Here is an 18126-nt window from a genome sequence, read left to right as displayed (position 1 = left end):
GAATATCTTGAACTTTTCCTTTTTCAAGAATGTGTTGAGGTAGAACTTCTCCAACTATTTGGGTACAAAGAAGTACTGAAAGTAACATCCCCAGCCTTCTTCCGTCAGAGGAACCCTATCTAAGGAACCCTTCTGAAGGAGTGATTGAAACTCTGCTGTCAAGATATTATGGGGAAGATGTAGGAGGATGGTGTTGAGTCGCCCACCCCCCTACTTGAAGCCTGATATTTGGGATAACAACATAAGAGTGTTTGGTAGCATAGGTGCTGCTGAAGTGAATGAGGCTGCTGTCCTTTCTCTGAGTCGCCCCTGTACCTATTCAGTCAAAAAGTTGCTGAGTCTTAGGAACAAGTTGCAAAAGTTGCCTTTGCCTAGAGTACTGGCCTCCAGACTAACCACAGAACTTGTGATCAGGTTGGTGGAGTTAGCACTCTGGAGACATTAACCCTGGGAATCTTGCAGTGGCTCTGCTTGAAGGACTCATATAAGGAGTCAGTTTTCTCTTCAAACATGCAAGAAGAGCCATGTCCATTAGAACAACCAACATCCCCAGAGCAACCTGTGGAATGCAATCCTGCATGCCTGCAGAGCACTACTAAAGTGTTCATGGGGCGCTACAGAATCAGCATATCCAGTCCTTTTTTTAAATCAGGTTTCCCTGCAGCCTGGCCATCTTCGACAAGTTTCGAAAAAGGCCTTTCATATACTCAGGGAGCTTGATAGGTACAAACTATGACATGTGCTAAAATGTATGTATGTCAGAGTGTGTTTAGGTGAGTCTTGCTACTGGGCCAAAGCCGTGATGGTTGAGGTCATTTGCAACTAGTGTCCATCCCATTATGGCTTTGCGGACTGGGCAAAGTATGCAGTTGACTCTCAGGGTAGTGAAGGTAAGCAGTCAAAGGTTTCTCAGGGTAATAGTAGAGGGGAAACCAATCCGAACTCAATGGTCAAACAAAAGATTTAAAAAACTATTGTCCAGCCCAATGATTATCGTTTAGCAAAAGGAATATACTTTAACTACACAATAAAATGAAATACTGTACAAATCAAAAGAGGTTTCAGGCACAGGGTTCTAATCTCATCTACAATCTTCGTTGAGTTGCTACACCCTTCTTTCATGCCTCTCTCTCGCCAATGACTACAGTCTCCAGAATGGAATGGGTGTAGGCATTAATTAGGCACAGGTATAGTTCACATTGGATTACTCCACTGGCAATATGCATAAATAAGTCCAACGACTTTTGACATTTTGAGTTCACCTGTGAAAGAGTTTCAGGTTTGTTAGCCAGATTTTGCTGCACACTCAGGGCCAGATGTAGGTAATTCCTATTTACCGACTCTTAAATACCGACTCATACCGAATCGGTATTTAAGAGTCGGTAAATAGGAAGGAGGCAGATGTAGCTAAAAAATTTCCGAATCTGTAAGAGTCGGTATTTACCAAATCTGTCAATACCGATTCGGTATTTCACATTGATTCCTATGGGCCTTGCAGCCCATAGGAATCAATGTGAAATACCGATTCGGTATTTACAGATTCGGTAAATACCGAATCCTGCAAGAGTGCAGGGGGTGTCACTTTGACACCCTCTAGCACCCCAAGTACAGGCATGTGTGCCATGTGGCACACAGACATGCCCTAAGGGCATGTCTGTGTGTCACATGGCATAGGTGTACATGCACAGATGTGCATGCACACCTGAATTCGGTATTTTACCACCCAATAGGATTGGGTGGTAAAATACCGACTCCTAAGGGCCTGTGGCACTCTTAGGAGTGTCACCTACATATGGCTTTACAGAATCGGTATATTTACCGACTCGGTAAAATACCGAAGTGGTAAATTTACCGAATCGGTAAATATACCGATTCTTTAAATTCAGACCCACCTACATCTCAAAAGCCAAATACCGGTCGGTAACGGCCGAAATCAGCCGTTACTCACCGGTATTTGGCGACCTACATCTGGCCCTCAGTCTTTTGTGTCATTCACACTAGCAAGAAAATTGGCCTTTACTCGGCTGTAAGCAAAGTGAGCTCTTGCTTCTCCGTTTTTTTTTTTTTTTTAGCACAGATGTGCACAGCACCAATTTCTTCTACCGGATAATAGAGGGATAGACGAGATCTCTCTCCAGAGAATATCCAATCCCCTGGCATTTTAAAGCCGTAGATAAAGCTCCTATCATAGTGTTCAGGAGGAAGCAAGTTGGTTGTTTCACTGTCATCACACTTGGCCAAAGATAAATATACCCAAGGCATCTAAAGTGGAACCAAAAAGAGTCTCCAGACAGGTAAGTTTCAGCCCCAGGCAAATATTCATCAAGTGGCTTGTCCTGCTATCCTTCTTTTGGTCTGCAATAGGAGATTGGGCTGACAACATAGCTAAAAGCCTGGCAAACGCAGTACAATGTATCTTAAATGTTGCTTCAATCATATCAATAGGATTATCTTTTGATGAACTACTTGCAAGTTATTCTCAGTGGGAGGAGGAAAAACCAGAAGCAGCTTTTCTACCACATGCGTTAGCACAGGCAAAAAGCTGAATGTATCCCGAGTTGGGGACTGTTCCACCGGCCAATGGAAGTTTTTGGAAAGGATCTCTTACTAAAAGAGAAAGAACGTTTTAGTGGCTTTTTTTTAGATTTGTCCTACCCAAGACTTGTGAAACAACTTTCACTCACTGGACCGTTCTCTCTTCGAAGGAGACTTACCTCTTGAAGGCAATCAAGACTGCGAGTTAATTCCAAAACAACGCTTAGCTAAGCATAGTTTGGTCTCCTTTTTGCCATCATGTTCATCTGTACATACTTGTCATAGGCAGGCACACTGTGGGCCACCCAGGATACAACATACAGATGATAGGAGGTTGTGAAATGGACATATTCCATTTGTGGAAATGGTAGGGTTTAAAGCTCAAAATCTTTAGCAGTGACATGTTCCTCATCAGAGGGGACAATTATGGCAAGAAGTTGTGGTACACCATCAAAGAATAATTTTGAAATCTGTCATTATCAACTATGGGAGCTCTACGTCTGTATTTGGACAGTGCAGAAAAAAAGGAATGGTGTCCGACATGACATGGCGCCTTTTATGGATCCCTGTCACATCTCTTGGGAAACGAGAATAAGGGGCACACTACTCGGGTATGTCATGTGTAACAGAAACAACGGTTCCAGTGGAAAGTTAGGCTAGTCTATAATAATTATCAAATGCACAATCGCAATCACAAAAACGGGCTAAGGTGATGTCAGAAAGAAATAGGGCCTTGCAGACTATGTTCACATTAATTCTTTTTATCAGATTTGTAAAATTCAAATTGATATATGCACAGAGTAAGAAAAAACAAGAGTGCTTTTGTGTACCCAAGGGAAATGGAACCGTACAACAAACAGTGAAAAACACGTAACATGTACAGCTTGGTTTCTACAATTTTTTTTAAAAGGCGACCAAAGATTAACTTAGTAATGAATCCAGCTTCTGTGTACAATAGTCAGAGCTGTTAAACTGGTTCGCTTTCTCTTGGGAAAGGCAGATCTGTGTCTTTGGCTACAGTGGGGCAACCAGCACCCCAAAAATCTTTTGCTGGTGAAAGTATCTTCCCAAACCATCCTGGCACCTGTAGGATATTTCAAGATAAGGGATCTGCTGGAGAAAGCATGCATCTGAAGTGTGGATTTCACTCACAAAACAAAGATAAAAGAACATTTTATCTCTAAGTCCCCTTTCTGAGGTGCTGAAATGTTGTACCAAGGTTTTAGGCAACAAACTCCAGCTCAAACTTTTGTAGGTTAAGAAAAGCTGTAAAAGGCGTAGTCATTTTTAAATTCAACAGTACTCATTTTATCAATCTCTGCAGGATTAAAGGCCAAGTCAACAATGTTGGATTTCGCACCTGTGATCCTCAGAGTATAAACAGGTTAATTTCAATAGTTTGTGTTCACTTGGACAGGGTGAAAGGAGAGTGCTTCTCTTGCTGTTCAGTCTGAACAATTCTATCTTTACACAGGCTCCCTACTGAAAGAATAATTTTATATAAACCTGGCTTGCATGTGCCCAGTATTTCAGAGCAGACTGTACTGAAGCCTCTGCGAGCAACAAAATCTGAATTTGAATTCACACTATTATACCAACGCTGCGTCAGTGAAGCAAACTACACCCACCTGGCCAGCACCAGCCCGTTGACAATCACGTTCTTGAAAGGTGGCTTTCCAAAGAGGGCCGTCGACAGCACAAGCAGCGTGTAAAACCTGAAACAAGATGAACACCAAGTTACCCTTAAGAAAACTTGAGCTTTCTAACAACTACAGCGATCTGCCCTTCAAAATGAAAATCGAATAAAGTGATGTGGCAGTAGTTCTCACTGAACAACCAGAGAAATTGCAAAGCACAAACCTACTATGTCACTTGTGGAAAATAATCATCCTCTGTGAGGTACAAGGAAATACTACTGGGGTTGCCTGCATGAACTGTATGCTTTCTAACTTGAATAATTCTAAGCTCTGCCGTGGAGCACCAAGTACCATCTTTCCACCAGCACCACCCACCTATCCTGGAATCCGCTTATGCCACTCAAGCAGTAAGGGGTGTACTGATACTTAAGGATAAGCTGCCACGAGGACACAGATCGGGAGCTCCAATTATTCAACTAATAGATACCACCAGTATTGCTGTGCCCGTGGAATGCAGTTATTGACTTTTCTCTATGTAGATTATTCTCGACTTGCCGTCGGAGGCAAAACTTAACTAGAAAACTCTCCAAAATCAGGCCGGAATACTGGTGCACAGGAAGAGCAGGCCTTAATATTACCTTTGCCCACTTTTAAATTGTAAAAAAAACTGAACGCACAGCCTATCTCTGGAAGTACTAGAGTGGCACTGTTAATAAAAAATAATTCAAACAGTTAAGAAATAAAAGAAAGGCCTGATGAGTCTACACGAGAGCATTGTGGAGACTAAAGTACTGAGTGAACCACTGTAATTATGCATGAAATAAAACCATAGCCTCTTTATTACATTAAGAGGGTTTATATGGGTATAACATAAATAGTGCTGGATGGGATACCAAAGGGATTAAAAGAGATGTACAAAAATACCACTGTGGCCATGCTGGTTTTCACTGCGTCTTAGGCAGACGAGCCGTAGATGGTGAAACTTGGTTGTTGGCGTGGAAAATCTCCAGTGTTGAGAACCAAATGTGAAATTTCTAAGTTAGATTAAGTGGGAATGTTTTTTCTCTTTACAACTTTTAATGAGCAGAGTTTCAACAAATAAAACTGGACAGGAGACTTGAAAATATTTAACATGAGATTTCCTATCAAGAACATCAACATACACTGCTTTTTTAGGATGAGCAATGGAGTAAGATTGACCTGCGGTCTAGGCACTTGGATGCTTTGGCTCTAACAGTTCTTCCAGACTTCCACTGCTGCCTGCAGCTGGGACTTGTGTAACACCTCTTCTCTTCAGACAGCCAAACAAGCACTGTGACGTGGTAGTCGTTCGGACCTTGGCTACAACTCAAGAGGATTGTCCCTTCAAGCCACTTCATGGTCCATGTGTTCTGTGCCTCAATGTGCAAAAGATGAGTCGGGCTAACAAATTACGGTTCAAGGATCCTGTAAAGCAGTTGACTTTACAAAGGCGCTCAGCCCACAAATAACTACCTTCAGGGGAGTCGGTCTCCTTGGAAAAATGGAAACAAACCAAGCGTTCTCACTAAATCTTAGAACTGTAAACAGTGCAAGCAATGGCATGAAAAGACAGGGGAATACAAGTACAAAAAGTTCTCTCAGGAGGTACACAGATTGATGGCTCATTGTGCCCCAATAACTGTGACACACAGACCTGCGATTACAGAATCAGCAGTGCTCTGCTCACAAAAATTCCTCAATATTTTTAAGTGGAAGTAGACTTACAGGAAGGGCAGTCAGCAGAGACTGGAAAAGGATGCAAGTGATCAAGAAGGGCCTGCCAGTGTCAATTTAGGAAACAGCTTCTATGAAACAGTTACCGAGGTGCATGGTAATCATATGCTGCCCTTAGCTCTACTGTTCATTTTTTATTTGAATACCATCTATCCAAAGTAAAAACCATATCCTGATGTTCTTCCTAGTCATTAACAACATGGGAGTATGGTATGGGTGCATTCCTTTTGCCTAGAAATGCAGCTAACATGGATTCACCTTTCCCGCTCAGGTAAATGGGCAAAAAAGGGAAAGGAAGAAAACACTGAAGGGTATTCCACTTGATTTCTCCAAGCACAAGCATTCCACTTGAGCCAGAGCAAAGAAACTTTGAAGCAGAGGGGGTAATGAAGTTGAGAGGCAGTGCCCAATTTGTCCAGGTGGTTGCCATGACACTTATTTCTGGGGACAGTGACTTTTTATGCTCCTGCAGGAAGCAGTCACAAAGTCCCACTACTGATGATGTTGTTATGTCTGCCCTCAATCCCAGACACAGATGTTAAATCACTGCAACATCGCCACATCATACTGGTTGGCAATTGCCAACAAACCTCAACTATAGTCGAGCCACCAAGTACCTAACAAGCTGACTCATGAGGCATAGACAAAATTGTATCACTGTATTCGGACTCACAATGGTTATCAATCTTTTAGCTGTGCCTGGTCCTGGCTGGACTGAGCAGGGGCAGACCGCATTACCACAAGCACCGGTACGTACACATGTCTCCCACTAGTGCTGACAAGGACTACAATATTGCCTCCGCCTGCCTGCTATGACCACCTACTGCCTTCGCTGTAGCACACACAGTGCCTATCCAGTGGGAGTGGTGCCCATGACCTCCCAAGCAAATACTAGATACGTTTGGTGCTGGCATGCTTTCTTTGCCTGAGTGGAACTTAGCTGCCTGTTTCTAGGCGTGCACTGTCACTCTCATTCCCTGTCTGCCTTCCTTGCAGCAGGCATCTTTCCTTTCGTACTGCCCCGCCTCAGCACTGTGTAGTAACAGACCATGGTGCTAGTGATATCAAGGATTAGCACTGGTGACCGGCAGCACAATGGTTGGTGGCTCACCCAAGACATCCACTGTCAGTGCAAGATGCAGGGGAACCCTGACTAGCTTTCACAATCCCAGCAGGATTGCAGACGGTGTTGCAAATGCAATGAAAGACAGCACAGAGCCAGCCTGTACTTCTTTCCCTCTTGTAGCTCATGCACATGCACCCTTTGCAACAGGACAAGTTCAAGTGACTCCTCGCAAAATAAATGACCGGTCTGTGGCACCTGACCTAGTCCAGCAAATCTGTGGGACCCACAAAGGCCAATGATGTGCTTCATTCACAGCATCTGCTTGGGCCATGACATTCCAGAAGGTCACAACACTCCAGAGAGCGCGAGTGGTGGTAACCACCAACTTCTGAAGAAGATGTATATGGCAGGCTCCAGGCTCCACCTACTCAAGGTCCTGGAGCTAACAGGGGGTCCATGCAGACTTTAACTAGATAACAACTGGTAAATGGCCTGTCCTGTGTAGCCTGTGTGTGCTGCTACGTAGCAGTGGACAAATGACTGATAACCGTGAGAAACTGAGCACCAGAACCTACATATGGGTCATGAGGCTGGGAGGAGCTGTCATGGGTCAGCTTAATTTTTAACCTAATGTAAGGCAAGGGCGTCACTGATGCTCGTTACAGTTGTTTCTGGTCACTGATGCTTATTAACGCTACCTGGAGTGGGTCATTAACACTTGTTACAATATTATTTTGGGCCATTGTTGTATGTTAAATCAGCTTGGGGCCATAGATGCTGGTTTCAGCTGCTTATGCCCAAAGTTGCTTGTTATAGAGCATTGATGCTTTTTACAGCTACTCGGAATCATGGTTGCTTGTCACAGCAGCTTGGGGCCTCTGATGGTTGTTTCAGCTGAGAGTGACCGATTCACATTGTGGTCATGTTTCTTTGAGGCCAGTATCAGTTGACAAGGTTTCCACGGCCATCAGTTCAATTTTGGGGCGGTTATTGACCAGGTGTTTTGCACCACTTTAGTGGATTATTATTGAAAAATACTACTAAAGGTTTACTCTGCTTTGATAATTAGTGGAACAAAATATGTGTCTCTAAGTTAAACAAATAAAGGCCAAGCACACCTTTAATTTCCTACCCCTATCAGAGCACCGGCAGGCACCCACAATAGTACTGAGGACAGCGGTGGCAGTGACGTCAGCGTTCAAAGACAAAGTTTGGGGCCCAACAATTATTATTATTGTTTTCTAAATCACTTTGTGCACCTTGGGGCAGTACTAATTACATGTCCACAGCAGACCGGGAACGTTATCACTCCACGTCCCAAGCCCTAGGCGAGATGATATTAAGCCAAAGGGAAGAGGGCATGGATGATGGAGTGTCAGTTGCCATTTTCCAACAGGAAAAAAAACTACTTTCATTTATCTGGATCCAACCCAAATTAACCTCCAAAGAGGCAAGATAGTCAAGCGGTTGATTCCAAATGCAGGCAATCAGAAAAGCCCAGCATTATTTGCCAGCACCCAGCAAGGATAACACACTTGGAAATTCACAAATACAGGAGTCTTTACCAGAACCCACAAATGAGGAGGAAGTTGAAACAAATAATATGAACTAAGTAATAGCTAACACAATCTCAGCCGGGTAAATATCCATGTGAAATTATTTGAAAAGCCAGAAGGTACGTGCACACAGTGCCACAGGGATGATGTTACCATGTGCTGGACACAAAAAAAAGAGGGAGTTAGAGGAAAAGGAGACTTTTCTCACAATGCTACAAACGAAAATAAGAGGCAAGACGCCACCTTGGAAAGAGTACTGTTAGACAATGTTGTCATGAGAAGAAAACAAATCCACTTTTAGGAGCGGTTACCACCTGCAAGGTAATTGTTCCGGCGAAATACTAGGACTTGACTAACACGGTTAGAAAGTAAATAAAATTGCAAAAAGTGGAAGTACACAAAAATACTATCAAATGAGAGTAAATAGAAATAATTAAAACGTACTTGCTATTCAACCTAAAAGCTAATAATTGTCTAGTCAAATGGCTCATGAGCACACGTTTAAATTCTCAAAAAGAATATTTCCACTTGCCTATAATTTAAGGAAATGCTTTAAAGTATGTGTATTCAGTTTGTAATTATTCAATTAGGTAATAATTAGCTACAGAACAAGTGACTACGGTAATTAGTAATAAAGCAAGCTAGGGTGCCCAGGTGCATGGGAATGATCCTACCATCCTCTTGTCTGGTCAATGCCTTCAGCAATGAAGTCTGCAGGGAAGGAATCTTCAAACTCCCTCTTGTTCTCGAAGGGATAATGGACTTGGGCATAGGGCATGCTTCCGCTCTCAAACCAGCAGTCGAAGACTTCGGTGACTCGCCTTAGCACCCCTTTCCCACAGCGGGAAGGGATGGTCAAATGATCAACGCTGAAAGAGACAACAGTTATTTGGACATGAATACAGTATCATGGTCACCAATGGGTACTTTAACACCAGTGACCCCAATATCAAGATACATACATTTTAGTTACAACTCTTACTGTAAGAGAATAAACATACAAAAATTAGCAAGAAATTTCTCGCCTACCAAACAGCTTTCTACTGCAGGATCTGAATGTAAGATCTACACATTATCAAAGAAGGTAGAGAAATTGAAAGCGCTGAGCTTAATGTGCTACTCTTTAAAAGTAAATCAAAACAAGAGACAGCGATGCAGTAAATCAGCTTTGTGCCATTTCCATAAAGTCACGTCAACATATCACTGAAATTTAAAAAAAATATATAATGAACGCTAAGGACAAAGGGTCAGATGTACGACCATTGTGATTTGCGAATCGCAAATTGTGAAAAATTGCGACTCGCACAACAGTGTCTCAGACACTGTTTGCGATTCCCAATGGAATCTTATAGGAAAACAGTATGCATTTAGAAAAGAGTGTTATAGCCTAAGGCCGAAATAAAGTTTATACTACTACTTTTTCTACTACTACTAAAGGTGTGGATTTGCTGTGGTATCACCAATGGATCCGAGAACTCTTGATGCTACAGTTCAGAGCTGGGATCAGATCCAAGGTCCAAGCCAGAGTCAGCGGCTAGGGAAAACCTTAGATGTTGTGTGATTCCTCGTGATGGGACGAAGTTGAGCCATGTTTTGACCTATGTTTCTTCTTTTTAGAAATGGCTGACGACTTCAATCCAGAAGAGCGCTAGCAGAAATGACCTCGGGAACGAGAATGCAGCTGCATCTTCGACTTCGAGTGGGACCGAAAATTTCAGTGAAGTTCAACAACATAGAATTTGGCTTTGCAGGCCATGATGGCCTTTGGATTCATCAGATAAAATTTGACACACAATGCCGAGCCTGGTGAGGAGTCCATCACCAACATATATTTGTGGCAATCCTTACAATGTTTGATCCCTGTTGGTTATAGAGGGAACATGTCCATTGTACACTGAAAAAAGGTTGAAAAAAGTGTCTGGCTAGTCTGACAGAATTTGAGGGTGCGAGCTCAAGATCTGTGTTGGCAGGTGAAGAAAAAAGGACTTGGCGCCAGCGCATGGATGCGATGACTATATAGGGCCCCTTAATCACCTCCAGGACAAGACGGATATGACTAAGAGCTGCACGATGCCACCTATCGGCCAGCAAGGAGACTTCTAAAACAATTCTCAGGATCCAGTCTGGCACCTGGGGGTATTCACAAGATAAGAAATCTGCAAATATAAGCATCCATCAAAATTGTGCTACAAAGATATCCAGGACATACACAGAAATTTTCTTGACTCAGAACATTTCACTTGTACTACAAGATAATTTAAAGTGTTTCCAACTCAAGTCTTGCAGAAGGCACATAGTTAATGCCTTGTGTGCTTTTGTCTAATCTTTAACTTTCTATAGAAGAGGGTGATCCAAAGATCAGGCATCCATGGAGTATTAATGAACTACGTTTAATCCTACACAGCCACCAAGTAACTTGCTTCGTCAAAGCGAAGGCAACCAAAAGGGGAAGGAAGGAGAACACATGCTAGGTTCCCAACAATTTGGGGGGGAAGAAACCGAAAATGCTTCCATGTCCACAATCTATTTTCAGGTGACTAAAAAAGTAAGTATATCTAGGGGAGGTATCCTGACTCCAGGGGTTATTCTCAGCGGAAAAAGATTGGGATAGAACACCTGTGTGATGTATGGAGAAATGGTTCCCTGCTCTCATTTGAGACTCTTAGCAAAGAATTTGACCTTTCCCCCGCTCAGAGATTCCGCTATCTCTAGCTCGGTCACGCACTTAAGGGGCATATCGAGGAGAGTCCCACATCCCTGATTTCTCCCCCCTAGAGGATACAGGGTTGGACGACCCCATTCCTGAAAAAGGAATTTTGGTGATCTACCGGAAACTAATGAATAACTCCCCGGATCCGATGGGACAGCTGCAACAGACTTGGGTGGAAGACATGGAAGACATACAGGATGAGGATTGGGTTGAAGCTCTGCAAAGCCCACAAGAAATAGCAATCCGGGCCAGATTTAGACTAATACAATTAAACGTTTTACACTGCTCATATTACTCACGCACCCTGCTACACAGGTTGGGAAGGGCAGAGTCACCTCTGTGCGTAAGGGGCTGCAAACAAGAGGGATCCTTCTACCACATCCTTTGGCATGGTCCGGCAATACAAATATACTGGAAGGGGGTCCCTGATAAAATGGCGGGGCCCTGGGAACAAGGGTACCAATGGTTGCTTTTGATGATTCAAGGGGCAGAGGATTGGCCACGACACACTAAGACATGGCTGGCCCCGGCTGCAAACTTGCAAAAAATATTGCAGATATGGACTGGTGGCAGAGGAAGTGATTTACAAGGTCAGAGGGTGCCCCAAAAATGGGAAAAAATATGGTCCCCATGGAGTATTATAGAGAACTTTCATTGGGGCCGTAAAATACCAGCGGAATAGATATAATAAGCCCATCTCACACCTTCATCCCAGGGCAATCGTTGACCGGTAGGTAATGAGTAACTATGATTCTGGCCTCAGCTTCGATATAAGCTCCTGTTAGACCTGACACCATTGGTGTGGGTCTCCCTCCCATTTTTTTGCCTTTGCCTCCTGTGTTTTTGCTGTGTGTTGGACTCCGTTTTGCTGGTCTAGATGGTTTGGGCACTTTGCCACTGCTGTTCAATGGCAAAGTGCAAGTGCACCCTTTGTAAATTGTTGCTATTTATTGGATTAGTGATTCCATGATTGGCATATTTGATTAACGTGTCAGTCCTTAGTATAGTGCACTGTGTGTGCCCAGGGCCTTTAAATCAAATGCTGCTAGGGGGCTGCAGCACTGATTGTGCCACCCACAGAAGCAGCCTGTAAAATGTAACACTGGCCTGCCATTGCAGAGCCTGTGTGCAGTCTGGGACTGCCATGTCGACTTGGCAAGTAGACACACTTGCCAGTGACTAAGCCTTCCCTTTTCTACATATTAGTCGTTTTTTTACAATTGCAAGGCTACCTGTTCCCATAGGACAGAATGGGGAGTTTGTTTATAACATCTTATAAACATAACTGGCCCTGGGAACAAGGTAGAGAAATAAAGTTTAGTATGCCTGAACTCAGAATGTAAGATGCATCTTTCACATAGCACTTTTAGAAAGTAGGTATTTTCTTGCCTAACCATCCAGTGTGCCTCTGTTAGGTTTGTGTATTGCATGTCTGGCTTTCGGATGATAGGGGTTGGAGAGGGGCAGCTGCTCCAGCAGTCTGGTAAGACAGGGCTGGGCTGGGCTGAATAGACCTGGGCTGCATTTAGAGTAGGGGGAGGAGATTTCCCTTCACCTGATTGTGCCTGGTCTGCCTTCAACAATGCCGTCTCCACCTCCTGCTAGGAAGCTACACCAGTGAGAACAGAACTGGTTTTGGCTGGGTACAGACACACTCTGCCTTCAGAGAACAAAGGATGCTTGTGTATAAAAAGAGGGGCCCAAACCCCAGACTTTTAGATCACTTCAGGGAATCAAGAGAAACCTTTGCCAAGGAGAAGGGCCACAGATGCAGAGGAGGAATACTGCCCCTGTGCTGTTTGCTCTCTGGGGTTGGCCTGCAGTGGCTACTTGCTGCCAAGGAAAGGAGAGAAGGACTTTTATTTATTTATTTATTTATTCAGAGTTTTATATAGCGCAAACAAGATCTTTACAGATATCAGAGCGCTTCACAGAAACAAGGGGTGAGGATAGCATGAGGGTGACGCAACATAATATTGGGTGCAATATAAAATTCAGTAGCATGATCGGATAGCAGTCATGTGCTAATAAAATATCAATAAACAATCAAATAAGCGATAATATAAGACGATACTGAGTCTTTCATACAACTACGATAAAATCATGAGAACTTAGGCTAAAGGGATGGCTTATGACAGTATCTAAAGGTTACAGGGAGCAAGGGGAAGGGGCATCGAGATACAGCAGGCTAACGTGAATAGTCTAATAATAGGTAGTGAGTGAGTAGCATAAAAGGATCGACTAACCCTCATAGAATTATGGCAAACAAGAAGAATAAACGAATCTAAATCAAGAATAATATGACATTATTTGACATTAGACAAACATGTAGCCAATGATACCAAAGCGGTGCGAAGTCTCTGAGCAACAAACATTAAAGTTCAGGTGAACTTAGCCATGAGGATGGCTTTCACCTCTTTCTTAAAGAAGGCCGTGGAGGAGATAAGCCTGGTTTCGGGAGGGAGTGCGTTCCAGATCCTCGGTGCCATTCCTGAGAAGGAGCGTTTGTATGTTTTTTCCTTCCGGAATCTGCGTGGTTTCAAGAGAAGATGTTTTGTACTTCTATTGGATCTCGAACCTCCTGATATAGTCAGCTTTTGAGTGAGGTAGTTAGGTGCCTTGTGGTGTACGGCTGCGTGTGTCATAACAGCAATTTTCAGTTGTATTCTGGCTTCAAAGGGCAACCATTTCAGGGCTTTCAAGTCAGGGGTTATATGAGAGTGTTTTCTTGAGCCAGTAATGAGTCTCGCGGCAGCGTTCAAGGAGGCTCTTAGGGGTGCAGTTGTTGCTAGAGGGAGACCACTGAGGGTCACAATTCCATAGTCTATGCGGGGGATGACGAGGGCTTGTACTGCATTTTGGAAGTCTTTGGCTGGGAGGAAGGGTTTCAGCTTCCTCAATGTGTTGATTTGGAAATTAGCTCCTTTCGTTGCTTTGCTAATGTGCTGTTGCATGTTGAGCTTTGCGTCAAGTGTGATACCTAAGGATTTCGCGGAATCCACGATGGTGGGCCGGACATTGAGTGCTGTTAGGTGGTTGAGCCAAAGTTGGGTGGTGGTAGTTTTCGCAGGGGGTGATATCAGAAGGAACTCAGTTTTCAGAGCATTTAGTTTGAGGTGATTGTCGGCCAACCACGATTGGGTCTTTATAAGAGTGTAGTTCAGGAGTTTGATATCATCCGGGGATTGTACCTTTAGGTAGAGTTGAGTGTCATCGGCATACATATGGAAGTATACATTGGATGCTTGGAGCAAGGTGGCAAGTGGTTCCATGATGAGGTTGAACAGTGTGGGTGAAAGGGAGGATCCTTGTGGAACACCTAAGTCTACTGGCACAGGCGAGGACAACACATTGTTGATCTTGAACTTCTGAGACCGGTTATGTAGGAAGGAAGTGAACCATTTGAGAACAGTCCCGGATAAACCCATTCTAGTGTTTAGCAGCTCAAGGAGGTTCTCGTGTTTGACCGTGTCAAAAGCTGATGAAAGGTCGAGAAAGATGAGGAGGCATGAATCATTGCGATCAAGGATTTGGAGGGCGTCATCAATTATGTGAGTCATGGCCGTTTCCGTGCTGTGTTTCGCTCGGAAGCCTGATTGATGAGGGTTGAGGAGATCAAACTTGTCAATGTGTTTTGTTAGTTGGAGTTGTACACATTTTTCCAGCAGTTTGGCCAAGGTGGGGATGTTTGTGATGGGACGGTAATTGTTTAGGTCAGACGGGTCAGCTGTAGGTTTCTTGAGTATGGGCGTGACTTGCCCCACCTTGAGTGAGTCAGGGATGAGACCTTGTTGAAGGGAACTGTTAATGATTTTAGTCCAGAGTGGGAGGAGCATGGTGGTGAAGTCTTTTACAGCGTTAGTCTTTTACAGCGTTACTTTTGCTGTTTGCTTTGTCACCTCCTAGAAAAAAAGATCTCCAAGGGTCTGAAACTGAGCTTGCCTCCTGTTATGAAGTGTCAGGGACACAGAAACTTCACCAGAAGCTCCCCTGAATTTCCTTGCTGGGAATTCCAATCTGCAAAGAGGTGCCTGCTGCTATTCTGGACTCTAGAGACTGTTTTCCACTGGTAGCTGGAAATCAACGCAACTTGGAAGAAGCAAGACGCATCCGCACCTGTTTCTGACACATCGCCGAAGAAACCGTAGCAGCGCCTGCCACAGCTCGAGAAATCGTTGCACGCCGCATCGAATGCACCAATCTCCGAAGTCTGAGATCACCGCACCGAGTCAGACGCAAGGCCTGCTTTGCAGCTGCACGAGTTCACGCATCATCACCGGATCGTCGCATCGCGGCTCCAAGTCTGTCGCATCATTGGGGGACGCAGTAAGAAACCGATGCATCAACGCCCCATGCAGTAAGAAACCAACGCATCACCTCCTCTTTGGTGAGGAACCGACGCATAACCTCCCCTGCGCTGCAGTAAGGAACCAACGCATCATCTCCCCCGAAGCAAGGAACCTATTCATCACCTTCCCTGTGTCCCTTTTTGTTCGTTTGTGTGACGCATCCCAGGTACTTTGTGAGAAAAGTGTCACATCTGCAATTTTGCCTCATCTGAACTATTTCTACCATCTGAACTCATATTTTTAATACAGTATTGTGGATTTCTTGTCGTTTGGTCTTGTTTTGGTTTAGATAAAGATTACTTATTTTTCTAAACTGGTGTGGTGTCTATTTGTAGTATTTTCACTGTATTACTGTATGTGTTCACAAATGCTTTACACACTGCCTCTGAGATAAGCCTATCTGCTTGTGCCAAGCTACCAAGGGGGTGAGCAGGGGTTATTTTAGGAGTGTATCCCCCTTACCCTGACTAGAAGCAAGGGTCCCTTTTTTCGACAAAGGTACCTACCTCTGCCAAATAGAGACCCCCATTTCTAACAGCTATCTAACCCACTCCGGAGAGGTTTATCATAAACTGCACCAAGTATGTGATGCCGATTTCATTGTACATCTGATATGTATAATGTTTTACGAGCATGTTTTTTTAAAATAAAAGATATTAAAAAGCAGTAAATAAGTATGATTAAATGTGCCACTTGCATTGTATTATAGTAATTGCAGGAGGACGTCTGTAAGCTTGAAATCAGGTAAAATGATTCAAGAAACTAGGTCTACTGCTTGAAAAATTAAGTTTGAAAAATGATGTCTTAAACATTCTTCACATTTTAAGTCGTCAACCATTATATAATCAAGCAATCGTAGAAACTCCACATCACCCTAAAGCTTGAAATAAATAGCACCTCTCAAAAAAGCACTGGCAATGGAAATAGGTCAGGCTTTATAGTTCTAAAGAATAAAAATATAGAGATACTCTAAGATGGGTCATTTCTCTACGCACCACACCGCTTTCTGTGTAACTACCTTCATATTTTCGAAGAAAAAACAATCGCTTTTAGGAACAAAATCAACTTTGGCACACAGTAAGCAGGATTGTGGTATCACATTTACATGCAAAAGTACCGTGTTGCAACATCAACGGAAGGGGGAAAAATCGCTCAGGTCAATATTTTCCCTCAGAGGAGCTCAAAGCACATTGGAGAACAAATCACATTAGGTGCAAAGTCAGCAGGAGAATGGAAACGCATTTTTGCTGAAAAGCCACGTTTAAAGGGAAAAAAAATTGGGGAGAGCGAGTACAGACAGGTGCAAAATCACCTTTGTTACAATGTCAACAGGATGATATATGTAGGTGCAACAACACTCAGAGAAAATGCTGTAGTAAAAGGTCATATTAGGTGTAAAATATGTACAGAAGATTGACATCAAATTTGGTTGACAGCATATTGAGGTACAGAATCACTCTTTGTCCAAAGTAATCTGCATTGTGGTGCAAAATCACATTTAGGTGCAGCATACACAGGACTGTGCTAAAAGCACTTTTAGAAAAATAAGTACTCCTCCACTGTAGTGTATGGCTCTCTCCAATTATGTGGATTTGAAGATATGAGCTCTGGCATGCCGCCAAAATGGTATAAAGACAGAGCTAAAGGGGATCACAGAAGTGTGCGAAGTCCTTGTGTAATATGTTTTACCCAATACAACAAAATATTAATTTCATGCAATTGACGATTCAGCTGTTTATCCAAAAAGTGTCGCTATGAAAGAGTAATGTTTGGATTTCTTGAAACAGAAGCGAAACCAAACTAAGTTTGAGACAGAATCACTTCAGACTGCTTTGCCTCAATTGGTGAACGAGGAGAATGATCCAAGCAGTCATCATGACACTAACCTCTCTCTGTGCAGATCAGTTAACTTCACACCAGTCAGCTCTGCAAGTTCTTCCACAGATCCAATGCAAACCACCTGTGGAAAGAAATTTAAATGTACGCACATCTGTCATAACACTTCAATTATATTCCAAAGATTCTTAACAGGTTTCACATCGTAGAAGGTACACACTAAAAAGATAATGACTTCTAGGCACTTGGTACTAATAATGCATATTAGTAAAGTGCTTGCAAGTTATTGGCCTTTGCATATGGCTTAGGTAAATGCTGGAGCAAGCCTTTAATGGCTGGCATATCCCTCTCCCATACTGCTACAATACTTTCAAGTGATAGTTCCAGCAGACTATGTTAGCGGCACAGCTGAGACAGCATCTAAGTCACCTTGGTAATGAGGTTCTGCGTGGGTACCAATCAAAGCAATCTGTATGAAGTTGATCTATGCATATGGAGTCAGGGCTGAACATCGGAGGATGAACCAGCAGGTGGGAAAACTGTACTGGGCATTTGAAGCCAAACCTGCATTCTGAATCAAGCATTTGGTGTTGCTATCTGGGCACTGGGCCTTTAGGATTCATGAGATGGCAATGCTGGGCACTTGAAGAAAGACATGGAGATGCAGCAAATACTCAGTCTA

At 43.3% G+C, this 18126-nt stretch overlaps 1 protein-coding gene across 1 annotated transcript in view; it reads right to left on the bottom strand.

The window, feature by feature from the left end:
* The window catches only part of IARS1 (isoleucyl-tRNA synthetase 1), a 548404-nt gene that overhangs the window by 292763 nt on the left and 237515 nt on the right, over positions 1–18126 (bottom strand). The window contains exons 15-17 of the mRNA XM_078661397.1: positions 17495–17568; positions 9224–9418; positions 4164–4250 (exon numbers count right to left, since the gene is read on the bottom strand). Of these exons, the coding sequence (XP_078517523.1) occupies positions 4164–4250; positions 9224–9418; positions 17495–17568 (356 nt within the window). The remainder of the gene's footprint in view (positions 1–4163; positions 4251–9223; positions 9419–17494; positions 17569–18126) is intronic.

Source organism: Lissotriton helveticus, chromosome 9 (assembly GCF_964261635.1).
Source record: "Lissotriton helveticus chromosome 9, aLisHel1.1, whole genome shotgun sequence".
In the NCBI taxonomy this organism is placed as follows: Eukaryota; Metazoa; Chordata; class Amphibia; order Caudata; family Salamandridae; genus Lissotriton; species Lissotriton helveticus.
This window is presented reverse-complemented; position numbering and strand designations above follow the sequence as displayed.